Source organism: Amblyomma mixtum, chromosome 10 (genome assembly GCF_055824585.1).
Source record: "Amblyomma mixtum isolate Tamu chromosome 10, ASM5582458v1, whole genome shotgun sequence".
NCBI classification, from domain to species: domain Eukaryota; kingdom Metazoa; phylum Arthropoda; class Arachnida; order Ixodida; family Ixodidae; genus Amblyomma; species Amblyomma mixtum.
The window spans coordinates 132712516-132739465 of record NC_143021.1 but is presented as its reverse complement, the minus strand read 5'-3'; the positions used below and the strand labels follow the sequence as shown (position 1 = coordinate 132739465).

Here is a 26950-nt window from a genome sequence, read left to right as displayed (position 1 = left end):
CTCTATGAGGCGTTTCGGGCCGGGGTCCGAGCGTTTCTGCAGTCCAAAAGAGGATCCCAGGAAGGCGTCGTCAGCGTCATCCGGCGGCGGTACAAGTACAGCTGCTCTTGAGAGGCAGTCGGCGCCAGAGTGCTTGTGCCGGGACTTGTAAACAACGCCGACGTCAAACTCCAGGAGCCACAAGCTCCATCGAGTGAGGCGGCAGGTGGGGTCCTTCAAATTGGCAAGCCAGCACAGTTCGTGGTGACCGCTGCCACCTTGAATGGTCGCCCGTAAAGGTAGGGCCGGAATTTCGACGTAGCCGAGATGATAAACGGCTAGCGTATGCAATTACTTTCTCCCGCCCGTCGAATTTATGAACGAGAATGGCGCCTAGGCCCACGCTCCTTGCGCCTGTATGAACTTCAGTCTAGAAATTTTCATCAAAGTGTGCGAGGATCGGAGGGGACTGTAAACGATGCTGAAGTTCCTTGAAGGGTTCCCCTTCTGGCGGTTCCCATTTAAATGGTACGTCTGCCTTCGTCATTTGGGTCAGAGGATCGGCGATTCGAGAAAAGTTCTTGACAAATCGCCAGTAATACGTGCACATTCTGAGGAATCAGCGCACAGCATTCTCATCTGCGGGTGGTAGAAGCAGTGCGATAGCAACGGTTTTCTGCGGGTCTGGCCGTACTCCCTTCTTGCAGCAGCTCTTCATAAGCAAACGGGCACTTTTCTGCTTTCAAGGTCTATCAGAATGACTGGATTGCCTCTAGTATTTTTCGAAGCCTCTTTAGCTGCTCTTCTACGTGTCAGGAGAAGATAACTACATCATCTATATATACCAGAGAAATTTCCCAATTCAGGCCTGCCGGCACAGTGTCTATTAAGGCGGAAGCCGTTAATGCCTCATCGTTGTAAGCAGGACTTGTCGACAGAACTGTCACGCCTTTCAATGGGTCGAAATGGTCGTGACGTCACAGTGCTCGAATTTCAAACGGGGCCAATTGCACTTTGGCTAGTAACCATGCAACCAATTAAAGGAATGGTATAGTGATGCTGCAAGTAAAAAATAAAAAAATAAGTAAGGCCGAGTAGGAAATTGGTCAAGTTGGTGAATCGAACGAGGGTCTCCGGAGTGCGAGACGACCACGCTAACCACTTCGCCATCCCAGCTTTTTTTTTTCTTCAACATGGTATTTATTAGAGTGATGTAATGTTCTATGTACATGAACTATATACAAGCCATTATGAAAACAGTGTTCAACAATACATATTGAAAAGACCATGCACTAGAAAAGGGGCAATGCAGAGCACATCACTAATAGTGAGTGCCACTCTGGTGTTGGTACTCAGTCTGGTCATACACGTCTCTTAGATGAACAACCATTCGTCTGAAGTGATCCTTTGTAGACACAACAGGTTCACAGTGTCTGTCCACCATGCGGGTATGCCAGAGGCTGGGCAGTCCAATCAGAAGAACATGCCCAGGGGTTCATCAACACATGGCAGCGCAGTGAGATAGCGAACAGAATGTTGCGTCAGATGAATTGTTTTTTTTTTTAAGGTGCGTTGCAGGATATCCCAGAAGAGTACTGCATCTTTGCAACTGATGAAACAATGCTCAATTGTTTCTGGTTCATCACAAAGGCGGCAATTAACGGTAGACACAGCTCCAGGGTTTGGAAGGAGCAAAGGCGGGCCTAGTGAGCACGGTGTCTCCGTTCACTTGGATATTCTTCCCATCCCTTACGGCGAGGTTGAGGTGTCCACCGAGATATGCGAGAGAGATACATTTCCTTTCCTTAAAAACCAATTTACCGATGATCAAGGCGTACAGCCGAATGGGCGATGGCGTTCTGTGGGCTCCCTGGTAGCGTTGCAAGACGCTGCCACGTTCCACTCTTAGAGGCGAAGCTTATCTTAACCACACATCAGTGACACAAGCAGCAACACCACGCTTGAGGCTTTTGCCTCACCGCACTTTAGGTCAACAAAGTGCCCCCCTGAATTTTTTTGCTCACTAAGCGTCGCTGGTGCGGAACAGAGACGAAATGGTATCTGTTTGAACTTGAAGAGGCCTTTCGGAGCGATCAATGCAGTCTTTGCTAATTACCTGGCTTAGGAGAGCCGGTCCTGTGTGTCGTCGACGCGGGGTAGGCGGTAGACATCCTTCTTTGTTAATTTGTTCAAGTGGCCATAATCAATGCAGAATCGAAGTGCACAATCTTCCTTCCTCACTAGAACATCCGGTGCCCCCCAAGAGCTCTTTGCCGCCAGGTCGATGTCGTCGCGAAGCACTTCTTCCACTTGGTCAAGACGTGCATCCGCTGCCTTGCATCGGCGACGCGCTGGACCGCCTGAATGGGTCCCGCCATTTTTCCACCTTGGATATGTTCTCGGGAAACTGGCAGGTAACCATGTACCCCGACGACGCGGAAAAGACTGCGTTTCTGACGCCCGACGTCCTCTACCAGTTTAACCGCATCCCCTTTGGCCTCTACAGTGCTCCGGCCAATTTCCAGCGCCTCATTGACCGCGTTTTGGGCCTTATGAAGTGGACGATGGCGTTGGTCGGTCTATCTAGACGACGTAATTGTCCACGCGACTACGTTTGACCAACACCAGCGCCGCCTCAAAACTTGTCCTCGACTCTGCTGGGCTCCACATGGAGTAAAAAAAATGCTTCTTCGGTTTCGTGGAAGTAGTATACTTGAGTCACGTTTTTAACCGGCATGGCATTCGTCCCAATCTGGAGAAGCTGCAGGTGCTCACGACTTACGAAGCTCCGACCACTATCAAGGTGCTGAAAACTTTCTTTGTATTCGCCTCATATTTCCGTCCCTGCATTCCAAATTTTGCGACGTGAAGCACTCCGCTGAATACCCTGTTAAAGGAAAATGCCACGTGGAGCAGGACAGCGGCCAAACAGCTCGCGTTCCTTGATGTCAAACATGTCCTCCCCGAACCTCCTACGTCGCTCCATTTCGATGAATAGGCCCCAACCATTCTCCACGCGGATGTCAGCCAAGATGAATTCAACGCAGTCCTCCTGCAGGAAGATGAGTCTGGCGACCAGAAGGTCCTTGCTTATGCCAGCCGCCAGCTCCCTGGCATTGAGATCCGCCGGCATTCTTCGGAACTCGAATGCCTCGCCGTCGTCTGGGCCATCAAGTAGTTCCGTGCCTACCTACGGCCGACACTTTACTATCGTCACGCAGACCAGCGCTCTCACTTGGCTGTAGTGGGTTAATCATTTGAATGCAACGATTGCGAATGCATCTTCAAGGGTACGATTTTACGACAGTCCATCGACGCGGTGCTGCCCCTGAAGATGCTGATTTCCTTACTCGTCACCCTTGTTCTGTGACATACTTGACGGACCTGAGGACTGGGAAAGCACAAGATCCCAACACTGCTGCTATAATTCGCTGCCACCGCAAACTGCGTCGGGTCTATGATTGGAAAATACTCTAATGTGCAATGTGAAGCGTTCTGGGGTCGACCTCCCGTGTGGTTGCCAGTGGCGCCGGAAATGCTGATATTGCAGGTCCCACGCGGCTCACCTTGGCTGTGGCAAGACCTACCCTCGAGTGTAGGAGCGCTTTTGGTGGCCTAACGTATTGCAGGACGTCTAGCAACACGTGACATCCTGCCAGACGTGCCAGTACAGGAAGCCGTTTACGAGTTCCTAGGCCACCTCTGCTGGCTTTATGCCACCGTGTTTACCTTTAGAGAAGGTTGGACTCGACTATTTGTACCCGTTTCCAAAGACGCGCTCCGGAAACCGGTATGTGCGGGTAGCGATTGACTGCTTCCCCAAGTAGGTCAAAGCACTGTTCGTTCCTGACACGTCGTCGGCTCATGCCATCTTGTTTCTAGAACGGCATCTCGTGCTACGCCATGGTGTGGCCCGTCGCCTTATCACGGACCGTGGCAGCTGCTCCAGGTCGCATGAGTTTGAGCGAGCCCTACGCTCTTTCGGCCTTGCGCATTCCACCACGTCCGTCAGCCATCCGCAGTGTACTGGCCTCGTAGAGCGGGTCAACCGTACCCTCACGGATATGCTTGAGTCCTGCGTCCCTCCGTCCCACACAAACTGGGACCGTTTTGTTCCTCCTGAGACTTTCGCCGTCAACACTGCGGTGCAGGAAACTACGCACGTGACGCCGCTCTCCGTCGTCTATGGCAGAACGCCTTCCATACCCCTCGAAGCACAGTTGGGACGGTCGCACTCTACTACATCCCACCGAGATTCCGCGAACAGCTTCGTCTCATTCCCCTTGACGCTCAGCGCAACAATCTCACGGTTCATGAGCGGTCACTAAGGCCGCTCCACCACCTCCCTTTGTCCGTCCCGGCGATTTGGTCCTCGTTCGCTGAGCGATCCGCGCTGCTGGCCGCACCGCCAAACATTTTCACCGGTACCATGGCCCTTATCGTGCCGTTAACCGGCTTCGTTCCGTGACATATAGTCTCGAAGGTTTGCCCGAGCATCGCCCACGCGGTGTGCACCGCATTTTTCCGGAACATGTGTCGCACATGAAGCGCTATGTCTCCGGCGCGCGCAATAACCTCGACTTTTCTACCAGGCTCCGCTTGTCGGTTGCAGTGTCGTCGGCAGCGCTGGCGCCAAATCCGGGCCCCATGCCTTCCTCACAGCGTACCACTCCATAACGAGGACTGCGCAATGTGCATGCATCGCAGGTTGTTCCTGCATTCCCGGCGTTCCTGACGTGTGCCTGCACTGGCACGAGGTCCGCTGCTCGGGAGGGTGGCGGCCAGGAGAATCGAGATGGAGACAACAGCCACTGCGTGCTCTAGCTCCCGACAGACACTGGCTGCTTGAGGGGCGCACCCCTCATGTGCGGCGACATCATGCCCCTTGAGCATATTCCCACTTGCCACTGACGACAAACCTTCCTGTCGCCCTTGGCTAACGCCTTGAAGAGCGCCCAATGTAGGAGGTCGCACTGGTCCCCATGGATTCAGATCCGCCTCTCGTGTGACTGCATCGCTTCGGGATCTCACGACCGTCGGACGCCTCCCCAGACTAGAATTTTTCTTCGGTCATTCCCTGTGGAGTCTCTTCTTTTGTGTTTGTGTGTGTTCGGCACACTTGGCTCGTTTCCTTACCCTCCCATCCTGCCCCTCTCTCCCCCCCCCTCCCCCAACAAGTGGAAAGACCTAACGGGCAAAGAGAAAGACGCCGTGCCACCATAGAAGAGGCATGAGGAAAAAGCACAGGGTCGAGAGCGTGTTGGAGAAAACTATCGGCAAGCGGATGGTGGCCAGCGGTTGGTCGCAGAACTGGGTTTCGCTGTCATGGGCCGACCCACATCTTAACAATATCTCGTCGCAGAAAGGAATCGACCTTGGTCTGTTAGCATACCGGTATTCTTCACTGAAGTTAGTCAGCAGTACTTCAGCTTGGCCATAGTGAAAATGTGCGATGCCTCTTGCGATGTCGATTCCTCGGTCTCGAAGAAATTGCATGTTCCCCTCGATAGTGTCTTCAGTGTTATTTATTTCCGTGACGCCTACGGTGATGATGACGCTTTAGCGGTGTGGTAAGCTCACTTGTTCCTCCAGGAGACACTGGGAACGTTATCTTCCAGAATTCTCATTGAAGTGATGGCCTCTTCTGTCGAAAGCGTGATTAGCTTGGATTGCAGTTCGATGATCGCCTGATGCTCAATAAGGAAGTCTATGCCCAAGATCACTTCGCGGGAACATTGCTGCAGCACAACCAAGCTCGCAGCATAGGTTTGGCCCTCGACACTCTCTGCCGCTGTGCATCACCCCGTAGCTTAATGATGTGGCCCCTGCGGTGCAAATTTGTGGGCCGTCCCAAGCGTCCTGATTTTCCTCTGATGCGCAGCGAATCTTCTGTTCATCATCGAGTAATCGGCTCCTGTGTCGACTGGAGCGGTGACTTTCCGGCCGTCGATAACCAATTTAAAGTCGGATGCTCTGGCTCTTGCGTTGCACGTCGTCGTCGGCATCGGGTCACGGCTTCGTCGGGTACGTGGATCGTGGGTAGCGCGTGTCTCAGCTTTTCTGGGTGGCGCGTAGTTCTGAAGGCGGTGCGCGTCGTGGTTGAGGTTGCCACTGTGTGAGGGCTCGGAGTGTCGGGGGCGGCGTCTTGAAGCGGCATGTTCGTTGGAGGATTTTTGACATTTCAGTCGTGAAATGTCTCACCTGCACAGGTTGCGGTCTTCAGTTTCCCCTACAGGGGCTGGGAGGTGTTCCTTGTACTGCGGCTGCATACCTGCGGCGTGGCGACGCAAAACGACAGGCTAATGGCGATGATGAGCGCGAAGGGTGGTTCGGCGCATACTCTCCTCAACACGTTGATTCGTTGATTTCTTGCTGACGCTGGCCGAAGCATGGTCGTGGTGCATCAAAGGCAAAGCCACGAAGACCGATACGGTGGTACAGGCAGACACGAAGATAACGCCGGCTTCACCGCAGAGGAAGCACAGCGGTGGTTGTCGGAAGCCCTCCAGACGTCGTGTTTCCTGAGGATTCAGCATCGTTCGTAGGTTGGGCGGGCGAAGGCAGTGCGGCGTCGTTCGGGAATAGCTGGTTCACGTTGAAGAGGCGGACTTAGGGTGTGTCGTTGACGGTGAGGATTGCTTACTGCAGGAGGCGTAGGTCAAGGCTGGGTTTTCAGCTTGAGGGCAGCTCGATGTCGGGCAGCCAGGCGCACGCTGCACTTCTTGGCGGACGATTTCTTCAAGGTTCGGTAGTTGAGGCGGGTTTGGAAGATGGTAGCAGGCGACCAACCTTGTCCCGAACAATTTCGGGGATGTCATTACGCAGGTTGCCTTCGAATGCTGTGCCATCCGATAACGTTGTTGAGGCGACTTGGACCTTTCGTGGGAAATGGCAGGCTTCTGCTTCAAACGTTTTCTCAATGGTGGCTGCTTCGCTGGGGAATTCAGCTACGGTCTTCGGTGGGCTGCGGATCAGACCAACGAAAAGAGCCTCTTTAACATCACGCATCAGAAGCTCCTCCTTCTTGCGTGTTCTCAGGATCGACACGTCTAAGAATGCTGTTCATGTTTTCTACGCATGCGGTAACTGTCTCATTGGGGTGCTGGATGCGAGACTGCAGAAACACCTGAGCTCTTTTTTTTTCCTGACGGCGCTTGTGAAAATATTCAGGAGCTCCCGCTTGAACGATTTCCACGTCGCTAGAATACCTTCCAGGCTTTCGAAGAAAATTCTAGCTGGTCTTTCCATGGCGAGAGAAAACGCGCCTTACATTAGTCTGATTATCCCAACTATTAAATACAGCAACACGGTAAAATTGTTCCAGCCATTCTTCCGGATCATCGCCCGGAGAACCGTTGAATGTGGCGGTTGTCGGGTCTGGCGCAAAATAATGGGGGCTGCAGCCCCCGGAAGAAGCATTCCTCAACGCGATCGACAGCCATAGCTACGACACCATGGTGTCGTAGCCATGGCTGTCGATCGCGTTGAGGAGGGCTTCTTTGCAGCGTGCGGTCCTGTAGTAGTCCAGATTTACGTGAACGCCTCTAGAGGCGACGGCTGCTTCGCACTTCATCTTTAGTTGTGATAGTTTCTGCGGCTTTCTTGTCATCTGCTTCTTGGAGACAGTTCGAGCTACTTTGGCGGCTCCCAAGGGGTGAGGGCGACAGGGACATCCGTAAGCACCTCCACCAGAGGTCACGTAGTAGTGGGTTCTGTGTAGAGAGGAGGAAGACAGCGAAATAGGCTTCTAAACAAAACTCTTCATTTGGGCTTCACTTACGGTCGTCGAGCAGAATCTCCGCCGCTCTTAGCCGCGCTCAATTTAAAGCTGATAGGGAACCATCGAGATCAAGCGCGCCAAACTACTACAATATTCTGGAACAACGTAGAATCGGCTCCGCCCGGATGCGACCAATCGAGATAAATCTGGTTACGTCTTACATCGAAAACAAACTGATAAGCAGCTTGCGGGCAGCTTTGAAGAATGAACAAATACTGAAAAGATTCGCGGCGATATATTCATATCTAGGGTGATAAAACAAGCACCTTTTTCTAGCGCTCTATTTTGCTGACTTCTCTTCCCGTCTTTGACCTCAGTTCAGATTGCTTTTTTTCGTTTAACGCCACACCGAACAAGAAAAATTTTGGTCTCAATTAGAGGAATGAGCACCACCGTGAGAGCTGTGCCCCTCTGAACACCATCGCAGATGACGAGATATTCAGCTATACGATACCAGGCTTCAGTGAACTTTCGCTCGTTTTTGCATTGCCTCTCGGGGCAACTTTCTGACCACATGCCAGCAAGTGGTTCGACATGTCGCATCATAAACTACAGTATTGCTTTTCTAGTCACACGCGTAGAAAAGACGAGAAGAAGAAAGCACGAAGATCGATATACATAGTTGCAGCGCTTCCCTTGAGTTATTACGACATGAATATGTGCGAAACTTATTCTAGAAAGAATGACGACAGTGCTCTATCAGGAGGAGTTGAGTCGCGACCGCGGATACACTAGGCCCGGCTTCCTATCTGTCCATGTCTCACACAACGCCACACCGGATCAGTGAGAGGTAACGCTGTACAGCTGGGAACCCGCAGATCAGCTTTCACTGGTCGAACGGGCCAAAGCTGCCGCAGCCAACGCAGGAGTCCTGGACTAGGGACTCCAGTCATGAAGGCTACCGACACCCTGGGATCAGTGTATAAACGTTTCGTCTCTCACGCTCTCTCCACATATCATGCACCAACAGGCCCAAGTGTGTACTCTTTTACACTAGTTTGTTCACCGGTAATAAAAAAAAAATGAGGACGGCCGCAACCTTTTCATCTGCGCTGTGAAAGAAAGAGTTAACTTCAATAAAAGTAAAAGCGCATATTGAACCTTAAAATGCTACGCGTGTCTCGAAAGTAATGCAGCAAATTTTTTAATCGCGTTGCGACCAGCTGTGATAGTAAGAGCAACTAGGCTTCTCAGCGCTGTTTAGCGCAGTCGGCTCCGAGCTCTGGGAGGATCAGTGTAATTGTCTTCGTGAACCACATGATCGTTCATATGTCACGACGCGTAATGGTGTCAACACTGGAAAAACGGTACACAGTAAAGTTCGGTGCTAAACTCAACAAACGACTTTCCTAAACCTACCAAATGATTCAACTGCTCGACGGGAAGTCTGCTTTGAAATAGGGTCGTGCGAACGTGAAAGGATATAACCAATACCTGCCATGTGCTCCACGCACCATGACAATGTTCCCAGCCATGCCTATCTGCGCTTCCAGGAGTTCCTGGCTAAGCACAAATTGGGAACGCTGCCCCAGTGTGCCGCGTGTCTTGACCTGGATTTGGCACACTTTTTTCTGTCCCCCAAAAAATACTGAGCTGAAAAGAGCCCGTTTTGGGGCTATCGAAAAGATCGAAACCGCTGTGACAAAGGCTCTTAAATTCTCGTCGATGCCTTGCAGGATGCGTAGAGTGCATGAGAGAGTCTCTTGGAAAAATGTGTGGATGGCAGAGGGAACTAATTAGTAGTACGGGAAGCAGTATTTCAGGCTTCGAAGAATTTCAGACGCTTCTAAAGGTATTGTCGTGTTTTGTCGGGGACAGCAGACTGAGGCTATGTGGGTAGAAAACCGAACGTGGTTTATTCCATCACAGCTCGTAGTGAAATGCCCGGTGGCCGAGCCGTGCCGCTTATCTTATAGACAGCTCTCGCTTAAGCCAGTGCTGGCTTATCTTATAGCCAACACTTTTCTTTCTTTATTCGAACCCCGCGCTCCGTCAACCGCTTTAGGACAGCTTACAGATTTGCAAAATGCTCGTCTGCCGTCCTTCCAGTGATGAGAACGTCATCCAAATAGCAGCTGACGCCTTTCAGGTCTTTCAGCATTGTGTCCATAATTCTTTGGAAAATGGATGGTGCCGATGAAACCCCGAACCGTAGTCTGTTTACCGCAAAAAGTCCTTTATGGGTATTGAGTGTCAAGTACTCTCTTGACGACTCCGACACCACCACCTGATGATAGGCTCTGTTAAGATCAATCTTAGAAAATTATTGGCCCTCTGCGAGCGCCGCAAACAACTCATCGACTCTCGGCAGTGGGTACCGGTCAATTTCAAGACAAGGATTTAGGAAGGTCTTGTAATCACCGCATAGTCCTATGCCACCGTCCTTCTTTACTACTGGTACAACCGCTGTAGCATAGCTGCTCGTCGCAACTGGTGAAATGACTCCCATGCCTTCCAGCTTGTTAAACTCAGCCTCGACCGCAGGTTGTAATGCAAAGGGCAGACTTCTTGCCTTCAGAAACTTCGGCACGCTACCATCTTTTAGCGACAACTCTGCTCTTTCTTCTGAAATTGTTCCCAATTCGTCATTAAACAATCTCTGGTATCTGTCTAGAAGTGCGCGTAGTCTGGCAGTTTGACTCGAACAAGCAGAACCATCTGACCTGGAAATAGCGTTGAACTCGAAGATACTGCTCCAATTGAGTCGGATGGCTTGCAACCATTGTCGGCCTAGCAGCGGAAGTCCTTTTTCTTTCGTAATGTAGAGGCAGCTGGGCCCTCTGCTCTCCGTACTGCACGGCCACGTGACCGACTCCAACAGGCTGGACTATGGCTCCCTGGAACGTCCGCAGCTTCACCGTCGTTGGCATGACCTTGATTGAGGGAAACATCTGCCGAAACTGATATAAAGACATGACGGACACAGTAGCCCCTGTATTCAGCTCCATGATCAAGGGCCGCCCTTCACGTGCACAGAAATTTTATCGGAGCTAGACCAGGCGAAATAATTTCCTTCATGCTTGCAGACGCTTGAACGGGAACCAACATCTTCATCGAGTTTCGCCGCGCTCCCTTCGTCTTTTGCTGCTTGTTAGCTTGGCACACCCTTTGAATTTGTCCTTTCTTATCACACTTGAAACAGGTGGCCGCTATGTGCGGACACAGTCGGCTTGCATGCTTCGCCGGCCCGCAGCGATTGCAATTTCGCTGCGTCATATCGCTTTCCCCAACCGCTCTGACCTTGTGAACGTCCGGAACGCCCGTATCGGAGGCATGGGCTTCTGCTACACTCTTTTTCGCTGCTTCCATGGCTAGCACTCGTTGCGCGGCTTTTTGAAAGGTTAGCTTGTTATCCTCCGTGAATAACACTCGCTGTACGTCTTCTCCGCGGAAACCGCAAACAAAACGGTGCCGCAGCGACTGATCAAGTGCGGATTCAAATTCACATGTCTGTGCCAATTTCCGCAACTGTGCAACATATTCCGAAATCGATTCAGTCTCGAGTTGCGCTCTCCTGTGAAATTTCGCGCGTTCACTAATTACCGACAGCTTCGGTGACGAGTGGTCGCCTAGAAGTTTCTTTAGCACGTCGAAACTTTTAGCTAACGGCAATTCCGGCGCTGTCAATGACTTGAGGACACTGTACGTCTTTGGGCCTGCGAGACTCAAAAAAGCGTGTACCTTGTCGTCCTCGGGGATACGGTTGACGAGAAGAAACGACGTTAAGCGTTCCTCGTACGACGGCCAGTCGCTCGTAGACTCGTCGAAGGGCTCGATGTGTTCCAGTCGACCCACGAGTTGCGTCACTGCTCCCGCCGCTGCCGAACCATCCGTTGCCATGTCAGCTTGCTGTAGAACTGGTCAGAGTCCCATCCTCGTCGCAAAGTGTCGTGTTTTGTCGGGGACAGCAGACGAAGGCCAGGTGGGTGTAAAACCGAACGTGGTTTATTCCATCACAGCTCGTAGTGAAATGCCCGGTGGCCGAGTAGCGCAGCTTATCTTATAGCCAGCTCTCGCGATCGTCGCGCCGCCACTATCGCTCTAGCCGCGACGATTACACAACAGATATATTTAACGAATGAATGAAACGTTTATTAAAAGGAAAGGGGAAGGCTCTCAGTAGCATTTGGGAAATTGGGTAGTATGGGGTGTAGGTGCAGGAGTAAGTTCTAATGGGTGTTTTTTTAGCCTTCAGGGCTGCGCGTAGTAAGTCAGTCGACCTCTACTTCAATACTCGAAGCAAGGTTCTGTACGGGCTGCCCAGGTATAAGTTTTCTTATGGTCATTTCCAAGACATCGATATGTTAAGTCATCATTATTTTACTGATATAACTGCATCAATTTCCAGAAAGGACCAGCGTAGTCGCATGAAGGATACGATTGAGTTGTCGGAACGACTAACCACTCCCCGCCGCCTGCCTTCGTCAATGAATTGTTTTATCACAAGACGAATTAGGATACCTTCAGTCAAAATGATTCTCTTCGTACAAGCACACCGCCGCCATTCTTTGTTACACAAATTCGTGCCCAGGTTTTTGCAAGAAGAACTGCTGGAGTTAGTTAAAGAATGTATTTCTTCATTTTCTTACCCTTGGCCTCTGCTTCTTGCTGCGAAGAAATGCTACACAAAGCAGCTCCTAGTCGCAGCTGCAAGTGGTCTGGTAGCTGGTAGGCGCCTACCTGGGGGCAGCCCGTGGCTGCGGTAGAGGCGGTGGCATCGAGAGTGCCCGTCCAGGCCTCTTTTGGCCGCGGGGGCCGGAAGCGAAGCTCGCCGACAGGCGGCTCAGCGAAAGGGATACCCTTGTACTGCTCGATGCGTCGTCCGAGCGCGTGCAGGATCGTGCCACGCACAGGGCCCCCGGTAGTCTGCCTGACCACGTGCAGGTCGCTGGCCACAGCTAGTCTCAGCAGAACCAGCAGGAATACACGGCTCACCATGACTGCGTATGGGGATTGTGCGACCGTCTTAATTCCGGGGCGTTAATTCTCCTTCGACGGGTTACAACAGACCTCGATGTGAAAAGACTGTCAGCAACGTTGGCTTTTAGAGGCATGTAGCATGCGGCAAAAAAGCATAAGAAACTAAATATAGTGACAATCATCGCGAAGAGATGACTTCTATCTTGTTTATAAAGAAATCCGCTCTCTATACATACAGCTTTGCTTATCGACGGATGTCGAACTACGCAAACAGATATAGCAGCTCTTGTTGAAAAGGTTTGAAGCAGAAGAAAACGGCGGGATGAAGATTGGAAGACAACCACGGCTTCAACGTTATGTTCCTAGTTTTGGAGTTGTCTTTTGTTTTGTTGTAATGCAGAGTGACGACCCCACATACTACCCCGGTATAGACAGGACGGCGAAGCACAGTGACACATCTAGATTCGGTAGGAACAAAACGCATATATTCAACAAGGGAAGATGTCGCCCGAAGGTACGGGCCTTCCGCCGACGCGCAGCGCACTGTCACAGCAGGAAGCGATTAAGCGCCCACATCTTCGCCTCACCCTCACAGTCAATTTCTACCCTTGCGACCCTCCATATCCCTACAAATCTGTCATAAATACAGAGTTTATGGTAGGTGCGCAGCTCTATAGGCTCATGTGGGCGTCCAGCTCAGACTCCGGCCCACAGCAGTTTTGTTTTATCAACGGCACTCACTTGAGCCTCCCATTTCTCCTTCCAGCGCGTCTTGAAGTCTTTCAAACTACAATTTTGGCGAAAAGTACCCGAGAATACCACCTAACAGGAACACCTACCGATGGGAAACTGCAAAGTATTTGCATGCTGCTAACTCGTAGTTTGGAATAACGAGAAACATCTGAAACTACGCTTTTACATGTTCGTAAACGCAGCAGAAATACACTGCGAGTGCAGCTATTTTGTACCGGCATGATGATATGAGATGGCAATAAAGAGCAAAAATTGCCCCGGAAACTCATCACGGGAGCACTTTTAATTGCTTTTTCATCCCTTATAATAAATTATCTCCTATTTGCCGCTATGTGCCACAGTTTGATTGGAATGGACGATTTTCTGGAGGCTGTACTAAAGTTTTAAACATTATTTAGTGAATATAAAAGAAGTGCACTGAAGTTCACGTTGTCTGACACGAGAAATTGGCGTTAGCAGTACTGGGTGCAAATTTTACTTTTACGGTGATCACCGCTCCTTGCCTCTTTGTATCTTATTCCTTGCTTGCTTTTCCGTTGTGGGTATGGGTGGTTTTCTTGAGGATGAATGTGGATGTTGGCTCGTATCTAGGAGAGGCATTTTTTCTTGTGTGTCCTCGAGAAAACGCAACCGCAGGAGGTAATTTTCGGGCTCCCGAACCGCCGAGATTTTTTATGACTGCAGGGAGGCGGAGGACTCACAAATATAGAAAGTAATTGCTTTTTGTACGAAGTGGGCTATACCACCGACGCAGTGAAATGTAAATGGCACGGTGTCACCTGCCATCAATCTGTTTTAGGAGCGCACCTAACTTCATGTCTCCATCAGTCTGCAGCACAGCAGCTATCAGAGAAAATCGATCAATGCTCCGCTGAGTGCCTCTGGAGGCAGTCACGCAAGTATTACTGACAGAAACAACAGACAAAACAACAGGATGGAACCAGAATAAAAAAAAACGATGGGCGCACGTCGATAGAAGAATAGAAATTCGGAGAAGAGAAGAGAGCCTAAGGCAATCGCGCACGGTGCCACAAACGTCAGCATAGCAAACAGCGGGCTAGAGCTTCTTCGCTGCTTAGCGACAGCAGGATCGCATCCGCAAGCAATGGGCGAACGAAAGAAGCCATAAAAATTTGATACAGCCAAGCTCCATCTACTCTCTTGGACAATTCGCCGCAGAGGATGCTTCACCTTGAGGTAAATGTTTGAAAGTGAGCTTTGTGAACTGGTCGGGGTCCCTGGATACGATACAGAAGGCAAAGTAACGAAGCGCATAATAGGATTCTAAATGCCATCTTAAGGAAAGTATATGCAGCGCAAAACACAGGGACAGCAGAGAAGACACAAACAACAGGACTGGCGCTGGTCAGCGCAAGTCCTGTTGATTGTGTCTTCTCTGCTGTCCCTGTTTTTTGCGCTACATATACTTTCCTTAAGATGAGCCAACGACTAGCCCATACCGAAATGTTGACCTAAATGCAAGTTCGGTGTGTATATATTGCAAAAAAGCGATGAGGAGCATTCATGCAATCCGTTACTTCAATGTGGTGGTCCATACCTAGCATGATGTAACCTCCCGTTTCTCCAAAACATTCAGGCCCTGCAAGTGGACCCCGCACAGGAGAAATCATCGGAGTTCTGCTTAAAAGTTGTTAATTTTTATTGCAAAAGTACTCATACGCTCACCGACACCCAGGAAGAATCTTGCCATCTTTTGATCTTAAGATCTTATACCGATGCCTAGGTATAACGACGGCACTAGGTAAAAAAAAAACACAAGATCAACAATGAAAGTCGAACCCGCAGCGGTGTAAACAGATAAGCTTGAAAGGTCATGTCGCGGCACACGAGGCTATGGCCGCTTTTTTTTATACGGTGTTTATAACAGTGATGCAATGTTCTATATACCTGAACAATGTAGAAACCACGAAAAAAAACAATTACAGATCAACACAATGCATAGTACGCCACATACAAAGAACCAAGCACGAAAAAAGACTCAACTCAGGGCAGGTCACTACTAAAACATAATGCTGCACACCTGAGCAACAATTCACTACAAAAAGGGCAATGAGCGTACAGCACTACGAGTGGTTAGCACTCAGGTTCAATTTATGTCTGGGCATAGCTTTAGATGCACAATCATTCTGCTGAAGTGGTCTATTGCAAGAACAGATTCACAGTCCTTCAATCAGGCGTGTTTTCCCGAGCATGCGTACTCCAACAAAAAAACAAAAACATGTCTCAGAATTCATACAAAGATCGCAGTGCAGTGCGGTGTCAAATTAAAGTGTTTTTTTTTAATATTTGCTTCAAGATATACCATATGAGCATTGCATTTTTGCAATCAATGAAACAATGCTCAATAATTTCTGGAACATCACAAAGGCGGCTATTTACTATAGGCAATAAACTGCCCTTTTTTCTAACCAATTTATAACAGGCAATGTCTCGCTATGTAACCTATAGATGTCTTGTCACATGGCGAGAGGGGAATTTTACGTACTTTCCTAGTATGTCGTATCCCGATTGAACAAAATTCAAAAAGTGGTACATGGGCCGAGGGAAGAGAATGGAAACTAAACCCTGGTACAACCGTTTGCTGGACTTTACCAGGGGCAGGGTTCATCCCCTTGCACAAAGCCTGCTGCACATGACCACTCCAACCTCCCCCAGCACACTGAGCTCATCTCGGCGCCTGCGCACTTGGGAAATCCCTGCAACGAGGCCACCAACTGCTTAGCCCGATGATCTAGAAACCGGGCACAGGCGCACCTCGTTGGCAATTCCTCGAAGCAGCTGATGCATTCGTTTGCTGAGCTCATCGTAAACTACCGTGCTGAGCACCTAATCTACCCGCCACCCCATCCATGCCTTACTGCCAGAAAATAGACAATCTGGCGTCGCCTGCAGACGCGCACGCTGCATACACAAGCCGATCTTTCTGAAATTATGGCAGTACCTTCTCCCCCCCCCCTCCCCTCATATGCATCTTGCGCTTAGGCAGAATGGTAAGTTGGGCTAGTTGGAAGCTGCTCATGTTGACAATGGGGGCACAAACAGAACAGGACGAGCGCCTTGCCCTGTTGCCTTCTTTCTCTGTCTCTGTTTGCTTGCATTCCGCAATGTCAGCATGAGCATCCTGTGCTCCCACCCTGAGGCCACCCTTACCCATATCCTCCTATCATGCCCGGCATCCCCTCACCACGCCAAGTCGGGGCCTCTCTGGACCTGCCCTTTCAAAACGCGTGAAAGAATTCTCTGTCGCGCATCTGTCGCGCGACAAATTTTTTGGTCGCGAGACAAGCTTTCTTATCGCGCGTTGTCTCGTGCGAGAGGGCCTCGTGCCGTGGGTTCTTTCGCGAGACAAAGGTGTTTGAATTGGTTTCTGTGGCACGACAGTCATAATTCCTGCATTTTGTCGTGCGAAGAAGGTGCCTGTCGTAGGATATTGTCGCGCTTCAGGTTTCTGTCCCAGGTACTGCGTGCGACAGAGAGTCGTGCCGCGCGACAGGGCCTGCGGGCCTGAAAGAGTTGCCTGTCGCGGGTTCTGTCGTGCGATAGACTTCTACACGGCTATTTTCATGCGACAAAACTGGCTATCGAGAGATCTGTCGCGAGGCACAACAGCCTGTCGACAAGAATCTGTCGCACGACAGATTCTTGTAGAGCCATGTGCCGTGCGATAGACTGTTGTCGGTGGTAATTGGGTTTTGCTATAGAGTTATCGAAATACTGTTGAGCCGTTCTTTACACTGATAGGCTGAAATTACCAAATGGTTCATTAAATCGCGTTCACTATGGCGAGCCGCGAAGAGGATTCGAGTTGCTGCGGTCAATTGGCGACGACCGCCGAGCGAAATGAAGTCTTAATTAACGAACCTTACTCGGGTATTCAACTCGCTTCCCGAGACCTAACTTTCTGCACGGGAATTGGCGGGAAGGAGAGGCGCCGCTCGCACTCTCTTCCCCTTCGATTCGCATATGGCGGTGTGAGCGAAAAAAAAAACATGCTCAAGAGTAACGCGGCTTTAAAAGCCGAGGCCGGGTCTCGTGCTCGTACAACATGGTACTTCTCTCTTACCTGTGTCATAGGGTCCCGTACTCCCCCGTGTAGCACTAGGTGATGTGCTTGAGGTACGAGCAATTCTGCCAGGTGATGTCGCCTCGGCAGTGCAATTGGATGGCGATCATTGTACGGCTTGCCACTCTGTTGAAGTCTGCCGCTTATATGGAGAATACTGTCGTTTTCAACAAACCTGGAGTATCCGTCAGCGGCGAGTCTGGAAAGTCATCTCCTTATTTTCGCACATTGAATTTCCCTCTCCGGCTTTTCTCGCTGAGCTTGCCCTTCCAGTACTTCTCGGCGTCATCCAGTTTAACTGCCGTCAGTGATCCTTCCTTAGTGCTCAGATATAGCTTGTTGACGTATCGTAATATCCAAGCTGTAACTCAGAAGATTCTTGTTGCATTGTTGTATATAGGAATTTGCTCAGCACGAACTGGCGGACGAACTGGTTACACATCTCTGGTTACAGGTTACACTGGTTACATTGGGTTACATCTCTGGTCACACTGGTTACAGGACGAACTGGTTACACATCTCAAAAATTTTTCCGACCGCACGAGAATTAAACGAGGACTGAAACGAGGTGTGTGTCTTCTTTCAGTCCTCGTTTCATTCTCGTGCGCTCGGAAAAATTCTCGGGCGCTCGGAGTTGTATAAAGGACTTCCACAGTTTTCTTCTTACTCCATTGTCGGAATATTTCATGGTAGCGAGAAGCATGGACCCGTTTTTTCAATCACTTTCATCCGTGCCGTTCCTTTCCACCAGGTGGTACTCTCAACAAGCTGATAGGTGCAACTCCTCTGAGAATGAGATCCGCCGGCATCTGGGATTGGGATGCAGGAAAATGTTTCCGCTGTGAGGTGTCTGTGAGACGCTGCATTTTCGTTACGCGATTTCTCGCAAATAGTTTCAATTTAGAGGGCTCTCTCGTGATCAAAAGCAATGCTATTACAAAGTCAATCGAAAAAGGTGTCACTTGAGGTGGTTCGCTCTTACTTTTGTGGATTTGTTTGATTTGCTAACCTGGATGCTCGAACTTGTAATCCTATCCGCATCTGCTACGCAGATGTAGGCCACTGCCCCGTATGCCACTGGGCTGGTGTCAGCAAATACGCGCAGGTCTGTTTTGATGGCGTGTTTGACTATGCCTGATTCGTATCAGCGTTGCACTTGAAATCTTTTCTATTTATTTAGTTCCTCGCACCACCGCATCCATTTCGTGTCTGGATCTTGAGGTAGGTTGGCATCCCATTCCACATTTCTCTGCTACAGCTCTTGGATTAAAGCCTTTGCCCGGACCGTGAATGGCACTATCCATCCAAGTGGGTCATGTAGTTTTGCTGTAGTGTTCAGAGCAGCCTTTTTGTACTTGGTCTTGGCTCAGGTAGGCTGCTGGACTTTGGGGTGAAGGTGAAGCTTTCTGTGCTGGGATTCCATGTCAGTCCTAACACTTTAAGGATCACTGGGAGGTTCCTAAGTGTCTTGCTCGACAATCGTCCGTCGGAAACCATTCGGTCTTTGTCTGGTTATTGGAAGCCCACTTGTGCAGTGTCATAGAGGCCGCGCTGAAGACGGTCCTAGCTTCTTCATAGATCTTCAATGCTCTGTCTTCATTTTCTGCTCCAGTTAAGAGGTCACCCACATACAAGGAATGCGCCAGCTGTGGTTATGAGTCCGGATACTCTTCTACTTTCTTGAAATGATACTGAAGAGTTGCTGTCAACAAGAAAGGACTCGTTGTGGTTGTGAAAGGAACTCGCTTCATTCGCAGTCTGTACTTTGCCTGCTGGTTCTCTGGAACCTGCTTTCTTGTGGTGTCAGAGAAAGCGCAATGCATCCTTGTCGTTCTCTCTTATCTCTATTTGTAAGCATGGCGTTTCAATACCTTCCACCAATGTATTTCTGTTGCTTCTGAAATTCAGTAGCAGTGGGATAAGGTATGCTGCCAAATTCGATCCACTCTCTAGGTTTTGGTTCAATGGCTTTAACTTATGCCCACACGATGTAGCCACAGAAAACAGTCGAAGTGCCTTCACATCGCTCGTTTCTGGAAACCCCTGCTGGTGAAGCATTTAGTAGATGAAGCATTTAGTAGAAGCTTTCCCTGCTCTTCTTTTTGTACTACTGGCTCAGCTATGTCTTCCATGCAATACTGCTTGATGACAGCGTTGTAGGTTTCCAGCAATTCAGTCCTTTGCAGGCGGTTTTTCTATTGGGACAGGCATTTCTCACTGATATCTGTGTTTTTGCTTCCAGGGAAGGGCTATTCCGTTGCGAAATCCACTAAATCCACAGGTGCCGGTTGCCGAAGACTAGGAAGTGCATCGGCGACCTCCTGCGTGATGGCATTCTGGATCTCAGGACTGAGGACGGGCGGTGCCGGGTGGGGGTTAGAGATGAGCGATAGCTGCCGGGCGACCTCTTCCCGCACGAAGTCTTTGATTGTGGCTAGCAAGTCGTGGTTGATGCCCAGGCCGGAGATGGAGTCGGCAGGCGGGGGAGGGCGACGAGCGCAAAGACGTTGCTTGCGCAACTCGTCAAAACCTTGGCACAGGGTATACACCTAGGCGACGGTGGTGGGGCTCTTCGCCAACAACATCTGAAAAGCGTCGTCGTCAATGCCTTTCAGGACGTGCTTAATCTTGTCAGCTTCGGACATAGCCGGATCAACACGCTTGCATAGGTCAACTACATCTTCAATGTAGCTCGTGAAAGTCTCGTCCTTGTGCTGAGCTTGAACACGCAGGCTTTGCTCAGCGCGCAGTTTCCGCACGGCGGGACGGCCGAAAACCTCCGCAAGTGTGCTCTTGAAAACGGCCCAGAAAAGAAATCTTTACTCTTACCTCCTGTTTTACAGTTTACCTACTTCCTAGAAACTCACTTTTCTTGTATCCAGTGTGTACTGATGGCATGGATCACCACTGCAGTTGCATAGCAATTCCTTCTGCGGCGCTCTTGCAGTGCCTTGTTATGGAAGCCTCCCTCTACGGTTTCGCTGGCTTGATTTCTTGCTCACGTTTTTACAAGCCGGCAGAGCAATGACCGATTTCAGCATCGTTTGCATCCCTATTTCTGTTATGGTAAGTTAGCGAGCAGAGTGGCCCAAATGGAGGTCGCTCACAGGTAGAGGCAATCAGTCGCTAGCACGTCTTTGGGGACTCCGCACCGGGGCCTTCGATAATGCGGCGTTGCCTTTGAAGGCGGCAGCGCTATCTTTGCGCGCTCACTTCACCTTCGTATGGGGACAGTGGGTATCAGTCACCGCGGCGGAGGCAGCGTCAGCGACGGGCGAACGGAATGCGTCCAAGGACTGTGAATGGGAGCGGCTCACTGGAGAACGCGTGTTCGAAATGAAAATGGGTGATTTGTGTAGAGTGGCTAAGAAAAACAGAGAACTAAGGAACATAATAATTTTTATTGGCAACGCATGATGTAGTCTCACAGCGCTTTTCTTTCCGGTTTGCTAACGTGAATAAATGTTGCGGCACTCATTCACGGCTAACACCGGCAGCAAAGAGAACGACTCTTCAGGATGGTCGGCGCGCTCGGAGGCATTAGCCGTGGACGGCTTTGGTGGAACGTTTTATGCAAACGTATTTAGTAGGTCAGTGTGCAGTCAAAGAGATGTCAAGGAGTTGAAAGAAACAAATATCCAATGTATTTTGTCATTTATTTTGATGGTATTTACTATAGTAATCGCCAATATTATAACTACTTCCTTATCGTTGGAAAGGCAAAATCAGGACGGCAAGTATAAAGGTTTTTCGGCAACTAATTTAAACATTTTAATATATTGCAGCAATCATAGCTTAGCTAATGAATTTTCATTTTTAACGATGCGAATAGAAAAACAATATATTTTTTATACGAAGAAAGAACCTGTTTCAAAAATTTTGGACCCTCGGTAAAAAATTTGAAAAATTATTCGACATATCCCGTTGGAAAATCGCATGACAAAAAAATTTGGAATATACGTATTTTGACTAGATTACTGTGCCTTAAATGAGTCTTCCAGTTTACAGAAACATAACGCTAAACTTTACGGTCAGCAAAAAAAAAAGAAAACTTAATAATCGTGCGCAGCGCTTTGAGCTCCATAGTGCAGTGACAAGGTGCTCTCATGGCCGTTTTTTCGGTAGCTCTGTTCCGTCCAATGTTGGCGGCACGGAATCGTTAAGAACATGTCCAGCACCTTCAGGGAAGCCCCCAAAGGAGTCGGTTTTTTTTTTGGAAATGTTGTGAACAAAAGTCCGAGCTGGGAGCAGCAATAATCTCTAATCGAACAAACATTAGACAATTGGACGTCGTCACCTCGTACACAGTAGGCGCTTGCACCTAATGAGTGGGGCGGCGATGCTTAGAAATCGTGAGACCTACGTCAGTGCAGGTTCAGTGCAAGAAGAGGACTCCGCCTTGAGCGAAAAATCTTGCGTGATTGCTCCGTGTTGACAAGTTTTCTGCGAAGTTTAAAAATACTCCCTCAAGCGGCCGAAGAAAACACCGAAACCAAGCCTGAAGTTCGATCCTGTTCATTTTTGTTCCGTGTGGGGCACAAGCCAGGCCCGTAAATTTTAAAGCTGATCGGCAGCCTGATTTTCAGTCGTCTAATACCATGCCTGCCGTTGCAGCGACGTACTATCTTGCCATGAGTAGAGGAGCCATTTTCGCTATTATTTTCTCCAAGCCCACAACATGCTCAGGATGCTTCAAAATGCTGACGGCAAAAACCACCGGGGCTGCCCAGAGGTAATACGACCTTGAAAGAGCCGCCGCCTTTAAACGTTACAAGCGAAGCACGAACCCCTACCAGAATTCAAGTGCCCCCAAACGGGCAGTTCAACGTCCAGCAAGACCCTGCCTCTTACGCTGCACCGTGGATAATACTGCTATATAAGGAATTATCTGGATCCAAATCCAGAAAATGTCTCGGTCAGCTCGAGCATGAGGCTACGTTTTCTGTAGATGTGTAGTTTATTCTTGCCATCGAGGGACTGGTAAACAAATGAATACAAAAAGAGACGAGTCTCCCCTTGTCACCTTGGATATGAATTCAGAGCTCCTGAAGAGAATCAAGACCGCTGTTCACAAAGAATGGGACTAGCTACCCCTTTTTTACGCATCCCATACTTCAGTGTCCATCCCGTTCATAAAAAAATAAAAAAAATTATCGCTCCCGCAGTAGCGGCACTCAGGTGACAGGGGAAAAGAAAGTAAATCTCACGATGCAAGGCTTGAAAGGCATACTCTTTGCAGGCCCTGTACTGCTGTCAGGACGGTTAACAAGAACGCCCCAGCTGATGTCTTCCACTGACATGCCTTCGAGCGCTGGGCGCTGAGTCCGAGATCATGCTACATGGTATGTTTGCTGCAAACCCACCATGCAGCATGGTCTCGGACTCAGCGCTCAGGGTCTGTCATATCAGTGCAGGGAGAACAATTCGGAGTTCTTGTTAAGCGTACTGACAGCACTACGCAGTTCACAATAAAGTCTTTCGTATTTTATCGAATACCAATCTAACATGGTGAAAATACCTTGTATATGCAACTCACTATGCACTTTACTCACGACCACGAAAAACACATGAAGCGCTGTATTTTTAATAGCACGCGTATAATATGCAAGAAATGAAAAAAAGAACACATTTTTCGTGCGTGATTGAATATCTGGCTACGCACAAAAATTCTGATTGCGTACTGAACTTTACCAAGACATGAATTCAGTAACATCCACAATCGACACGAGCGCATAGTAGTATTTCTGGCCCCGAGGAAGTATGGTAGCACGGCGTCTTTTGAAAGAAATAACTACCAATCTTGCCAAGCGATCGCTGCTGAAAATTATTTCCGTCAGGATTGTTCGTGATTTATGTTAGTAAACATTGCTCCTTACCTCTAATGCTGCAAGGAAACCAGTGGGCTGAATTGCTTACTGGAGACCGTCATGGCTACTTTGTATTCTATCCTTCTTGAGCCTTACCACGATCCGGAGGCGACGGTGTTTTGGCTGAAGTGAAGTAAAAAATAGGGCCAATGGCTGCGAACTCGCGGCCACATCTTGAAAGATCCTCTGCAAGAGTACTATCGAAAATTTTCTTGATATCTCCGTTTGCTTTTTAGAAAGTGACCACCATTTCTCCGTCGCCTTTCTTTATTAGTGGAATTAGAGCCACCTCGGTATGCGTCGCACCTGCCGCACTAAGCCGTGCGCAGCCGACTATTTTTCACACTAGAACAGCAACACATTCGGCGTTGTTTTCATGGCACCTGCAATGCCTGCGTACAGATGGCTTGTACGGCGACAGACTACCTTGCATAACAGCACAGAGCACTGGCTGCATTAAGAGCTTCTTCATCTAAAGCAGCAGTCAAACGAATATTTTCTGCAGCTTCATGAAGCGTAGAACAGAGCTAACGGGCCGCGGAATCGTCTCTCTGGGAGCCTCATTGGATTTCGAGTGGTGCATATATAGGCCGTGAAAGTTGTCAATGCAGCAGCCCGTCCTGCTGCACGCAAAATGAGAGTTTTGGCGGTGCCCCGGAGGCTCCGCTTGCATGACCATTGGAACACACCACTAGTCTATTGCAGTAACAATTGTATTCTACGCCGGCCGCTCCGTAGTCGTAGGCATAAATCAGGACGCAACCTGGCAGACCAGGCAAAGAGCATTTAAATACTAGGGCATTAATGTGTGTAGCGTCGTCTATGATGAACGTGGTACTTACTTCAGTAGGCGTTTTTGTTGGAAACAAGAAAAGAACACACAACGCGGGAAATATTGTCGAGAGAGTGCTTCTTTCGCGACTTCAAAAGAAGCATCCAGTGAAGGAAACAAGTTACCATTTGATATCGTTTCGTACAAGTGAGGAGATGCTAATAATAACCAACCAGCGCTGTTATTAGGCAATTATCATTTCGTATAAATCGACCGTATGGAATGTTTCGACTTAAGCTTGTTAAAGGGAGTCATACTATTGTTAATGACGATAAACCGATCTCCGCAGAAGCCAGAACCAACGTCCTTAAAATGTTCGCGCTAAAGTGAGCTGCGGAGCTTTTCTCAACTTTGCGCGCATGATCCACACTGCGCTTATTACCAGAAAGTTGACTAGGCACGCTGCGCCAGAGCTCACTCACCGATGGACGTCGATCCAAGCTGCTGCTACCGGCACGCCTGCTTCGGTTGACGGGTGCTACTGCACTGGCTGCGTATTGGCACACACCGTGCAAGGAGGAAAACTAAAAACGCCTTCCGGTGATGATAGACACACAGCAAACGTCGACAGTTCTGGGATAAAAGTAGACTGATACTACTTCGAAGGTACGCCTGATAAGTTCACGTTCTCGAAAGACGAATCCGTACCGCTGGCATGAGCGATAAAATTATCACAAGGCGCTTTGTGTGCTAAAAAAGAGACAACAGTCTTCCGAATCGCCCATGGATTGGGGTCATCGTAGCCATCGGGGGTGTCGAAAATATCAATTGCATTATCTAAGGTAATATGCGCCTATTTTTTTAAACAGGAATTTGGATCTCAACAAGTATCGCCTGCGACTGCTTTTTGTATATTTGTACGTTTGAATATTCTACTTGGCATGTAGCTGGATGACTGTAGTTTTTAAATTTTTTACAGGAGGTCCTCCGGACAGATTGCCCTTCGAGACCTCTTTCTGTAACACTAGTGAAACCATTTATTGAATGTACCACATATTTAAATGGATATGAATGTCTGAGTGAATGAGTTCATTTCAACCCGGAAGAAAGACATTTCATTTTGAAGTGTCTTTTCTGCACTCAGGCAAGACGTCCTCCATAAGAGAAATGTGTGACTCTGTACACGTTTGCGCGTGAGCAGCAAGTTCCTTCTTAGCGGCAAGTGCCAACCACCCAACTTCCCGAACAAGTCCACGAACGTAGATCCGAACGTCCCAGTATGTAATATCTTCGTGGGCTTCGAACCGTACGCATGCAGTTCCGGCAAGGTAAACTATCACGTTCGCAAGCAAGAGCGTAGCAGCCACCTGGCATGCTTGCTGACACGCTCATAAAGCGAGAGCCTGCCCTGTTGTGAACAAAAATGTTGTGAACAAAGGTCCGAACTGGGAGCAGCAATAATATCTATTTCAACAAACATTAGACAATTGGACGTCGTCACCTCGTACACAGTAGGCGCTTGCACGTAATGAATGGGGTGGCGATGCTTAGAAATCGTGAGAACACCGTCAGTGCAGGTTCAGTGCAAGAAGAGGACGCCGCCTTTAGCGCAAAATCTTGCGTGATTGCTCCGTCGTAACAAGTTTTCTGCGAAGTTTAAAAATACTTCCTCAAGCGGCCGAAGAAAACACCGAAACCAAGCCTGAAGTTCGATCCTGTTCAGTTTTGTTCCGTGTGTGGGCACAAGTCAGGCCCGTAAATTTTCAAGCTGATCGGCAGCCTGATTTTCAGTCGTTTACTACCATGCCTGCCGTTGCAGCGACGTAATATGTTGTCATGAGTAGAGGAGCCATTTCCGGTATTATTTTCTCCAAGCCCACAACATGCTCGGGATGCTTCAAAATGCTGACGGCAAAAACCACCGGGGCTGCCCAGAGGTAATACGACCTTGAAAAAGCCGCCGCCTTTAAACGTTACAAGCGAAGCACGAACCCCTACCAGAACTCAAGTGCCCCCAAACGGGCAGTTCAACGTCCAGCAAGACCCTGCCTCTTACGCTGCACCGTGGATAATACTGCTATATAAGGAATTATCTAGATGCAAATCCAGAAAATGTCTCGGTCAGCTCGAGCATGAGGCTACGTTTTCTGTCGATGTGTTCTTTATTCTTGCCATCGAGGGACTGGTAAGCAAATGAATACAAAAGAGACGAGTCTCCCCTTGTCATCTTGGATAGAATTCAGAGCTCCTGAAGAGAATCAAGACCGCTGTTCACAAGAAATGGGAGTAGCTACCCCTTTTTTAGGCATCCCATACTTCAGTGCATTGTCCATCGCGTTCATAAAAAAAATAAAAAAATTATCGCTCCCGCAGTAGCGGCATTCAGGTGACAGGGGAAAAGAAATCAAATCTCACGACGCAAGGCTTGAAAGGCATACTCTTTGCAGGCCCTGTACTGCTGTCAGGACAGTTAACGAGAACGCTCGAGCTGATGTCTTCCACTGACATGCCTTCGAGCGCTGGGCGCTGAGTCCGAGACCATGCTACATGGTATGTTTGCTGCAAACCCACCATGCAGCATGGTCTTCCCTGGCATTCCCTGCCGAAAAATCTGTTAACCCTAGTTACAAAGCGCACCTCCATACCAATTCAATCGATCACAGCTTTCCTTCTACGCCAGGGGAATTAGTGCCAAAACTAGAGAATTTCGGATACCCTTCCCAATAATGACTCAACGCATGAGTCGCTCCCATCGTGGAACAGCCTGTCTATTTTATATGGCGTCACATTAGCGC

The 26950-nt window shown here is 49.2% G+C and overlaps 1 protein-coding gene across 2 annotated transcripts in view; it reads right to left on the bottom strand.

Moving 5' to 3' along the window:
* Nucleotides 1-12697, bottom strand: part of LOC149326986 (acetylcholinesterase-like) — a 33178-nt gene extending 20481 nt beyond the window's left edge. Inside the window, exons 1-2 of one of the 2 annotated variants that reach the window (XM_089564009.1) lie at nt 12440-12697; nt 7756-7775 (exon numbers count right to left, since the gene is read on the bottom strand). In XM_089564009.1, the coding sequence (XP_089420135.1) occupies nt 7756-7775; nt 12440-12697 (278 nt within the window). The remainder of the gene's footprint in view (nt 1-7755; nt 7776-12439) is intronic. The other variant, XM_089564008.1, reaches the window with a different exon arrangement.
* Nucleotides 12698-26950: the final 14253 nt, after the last annotated feature.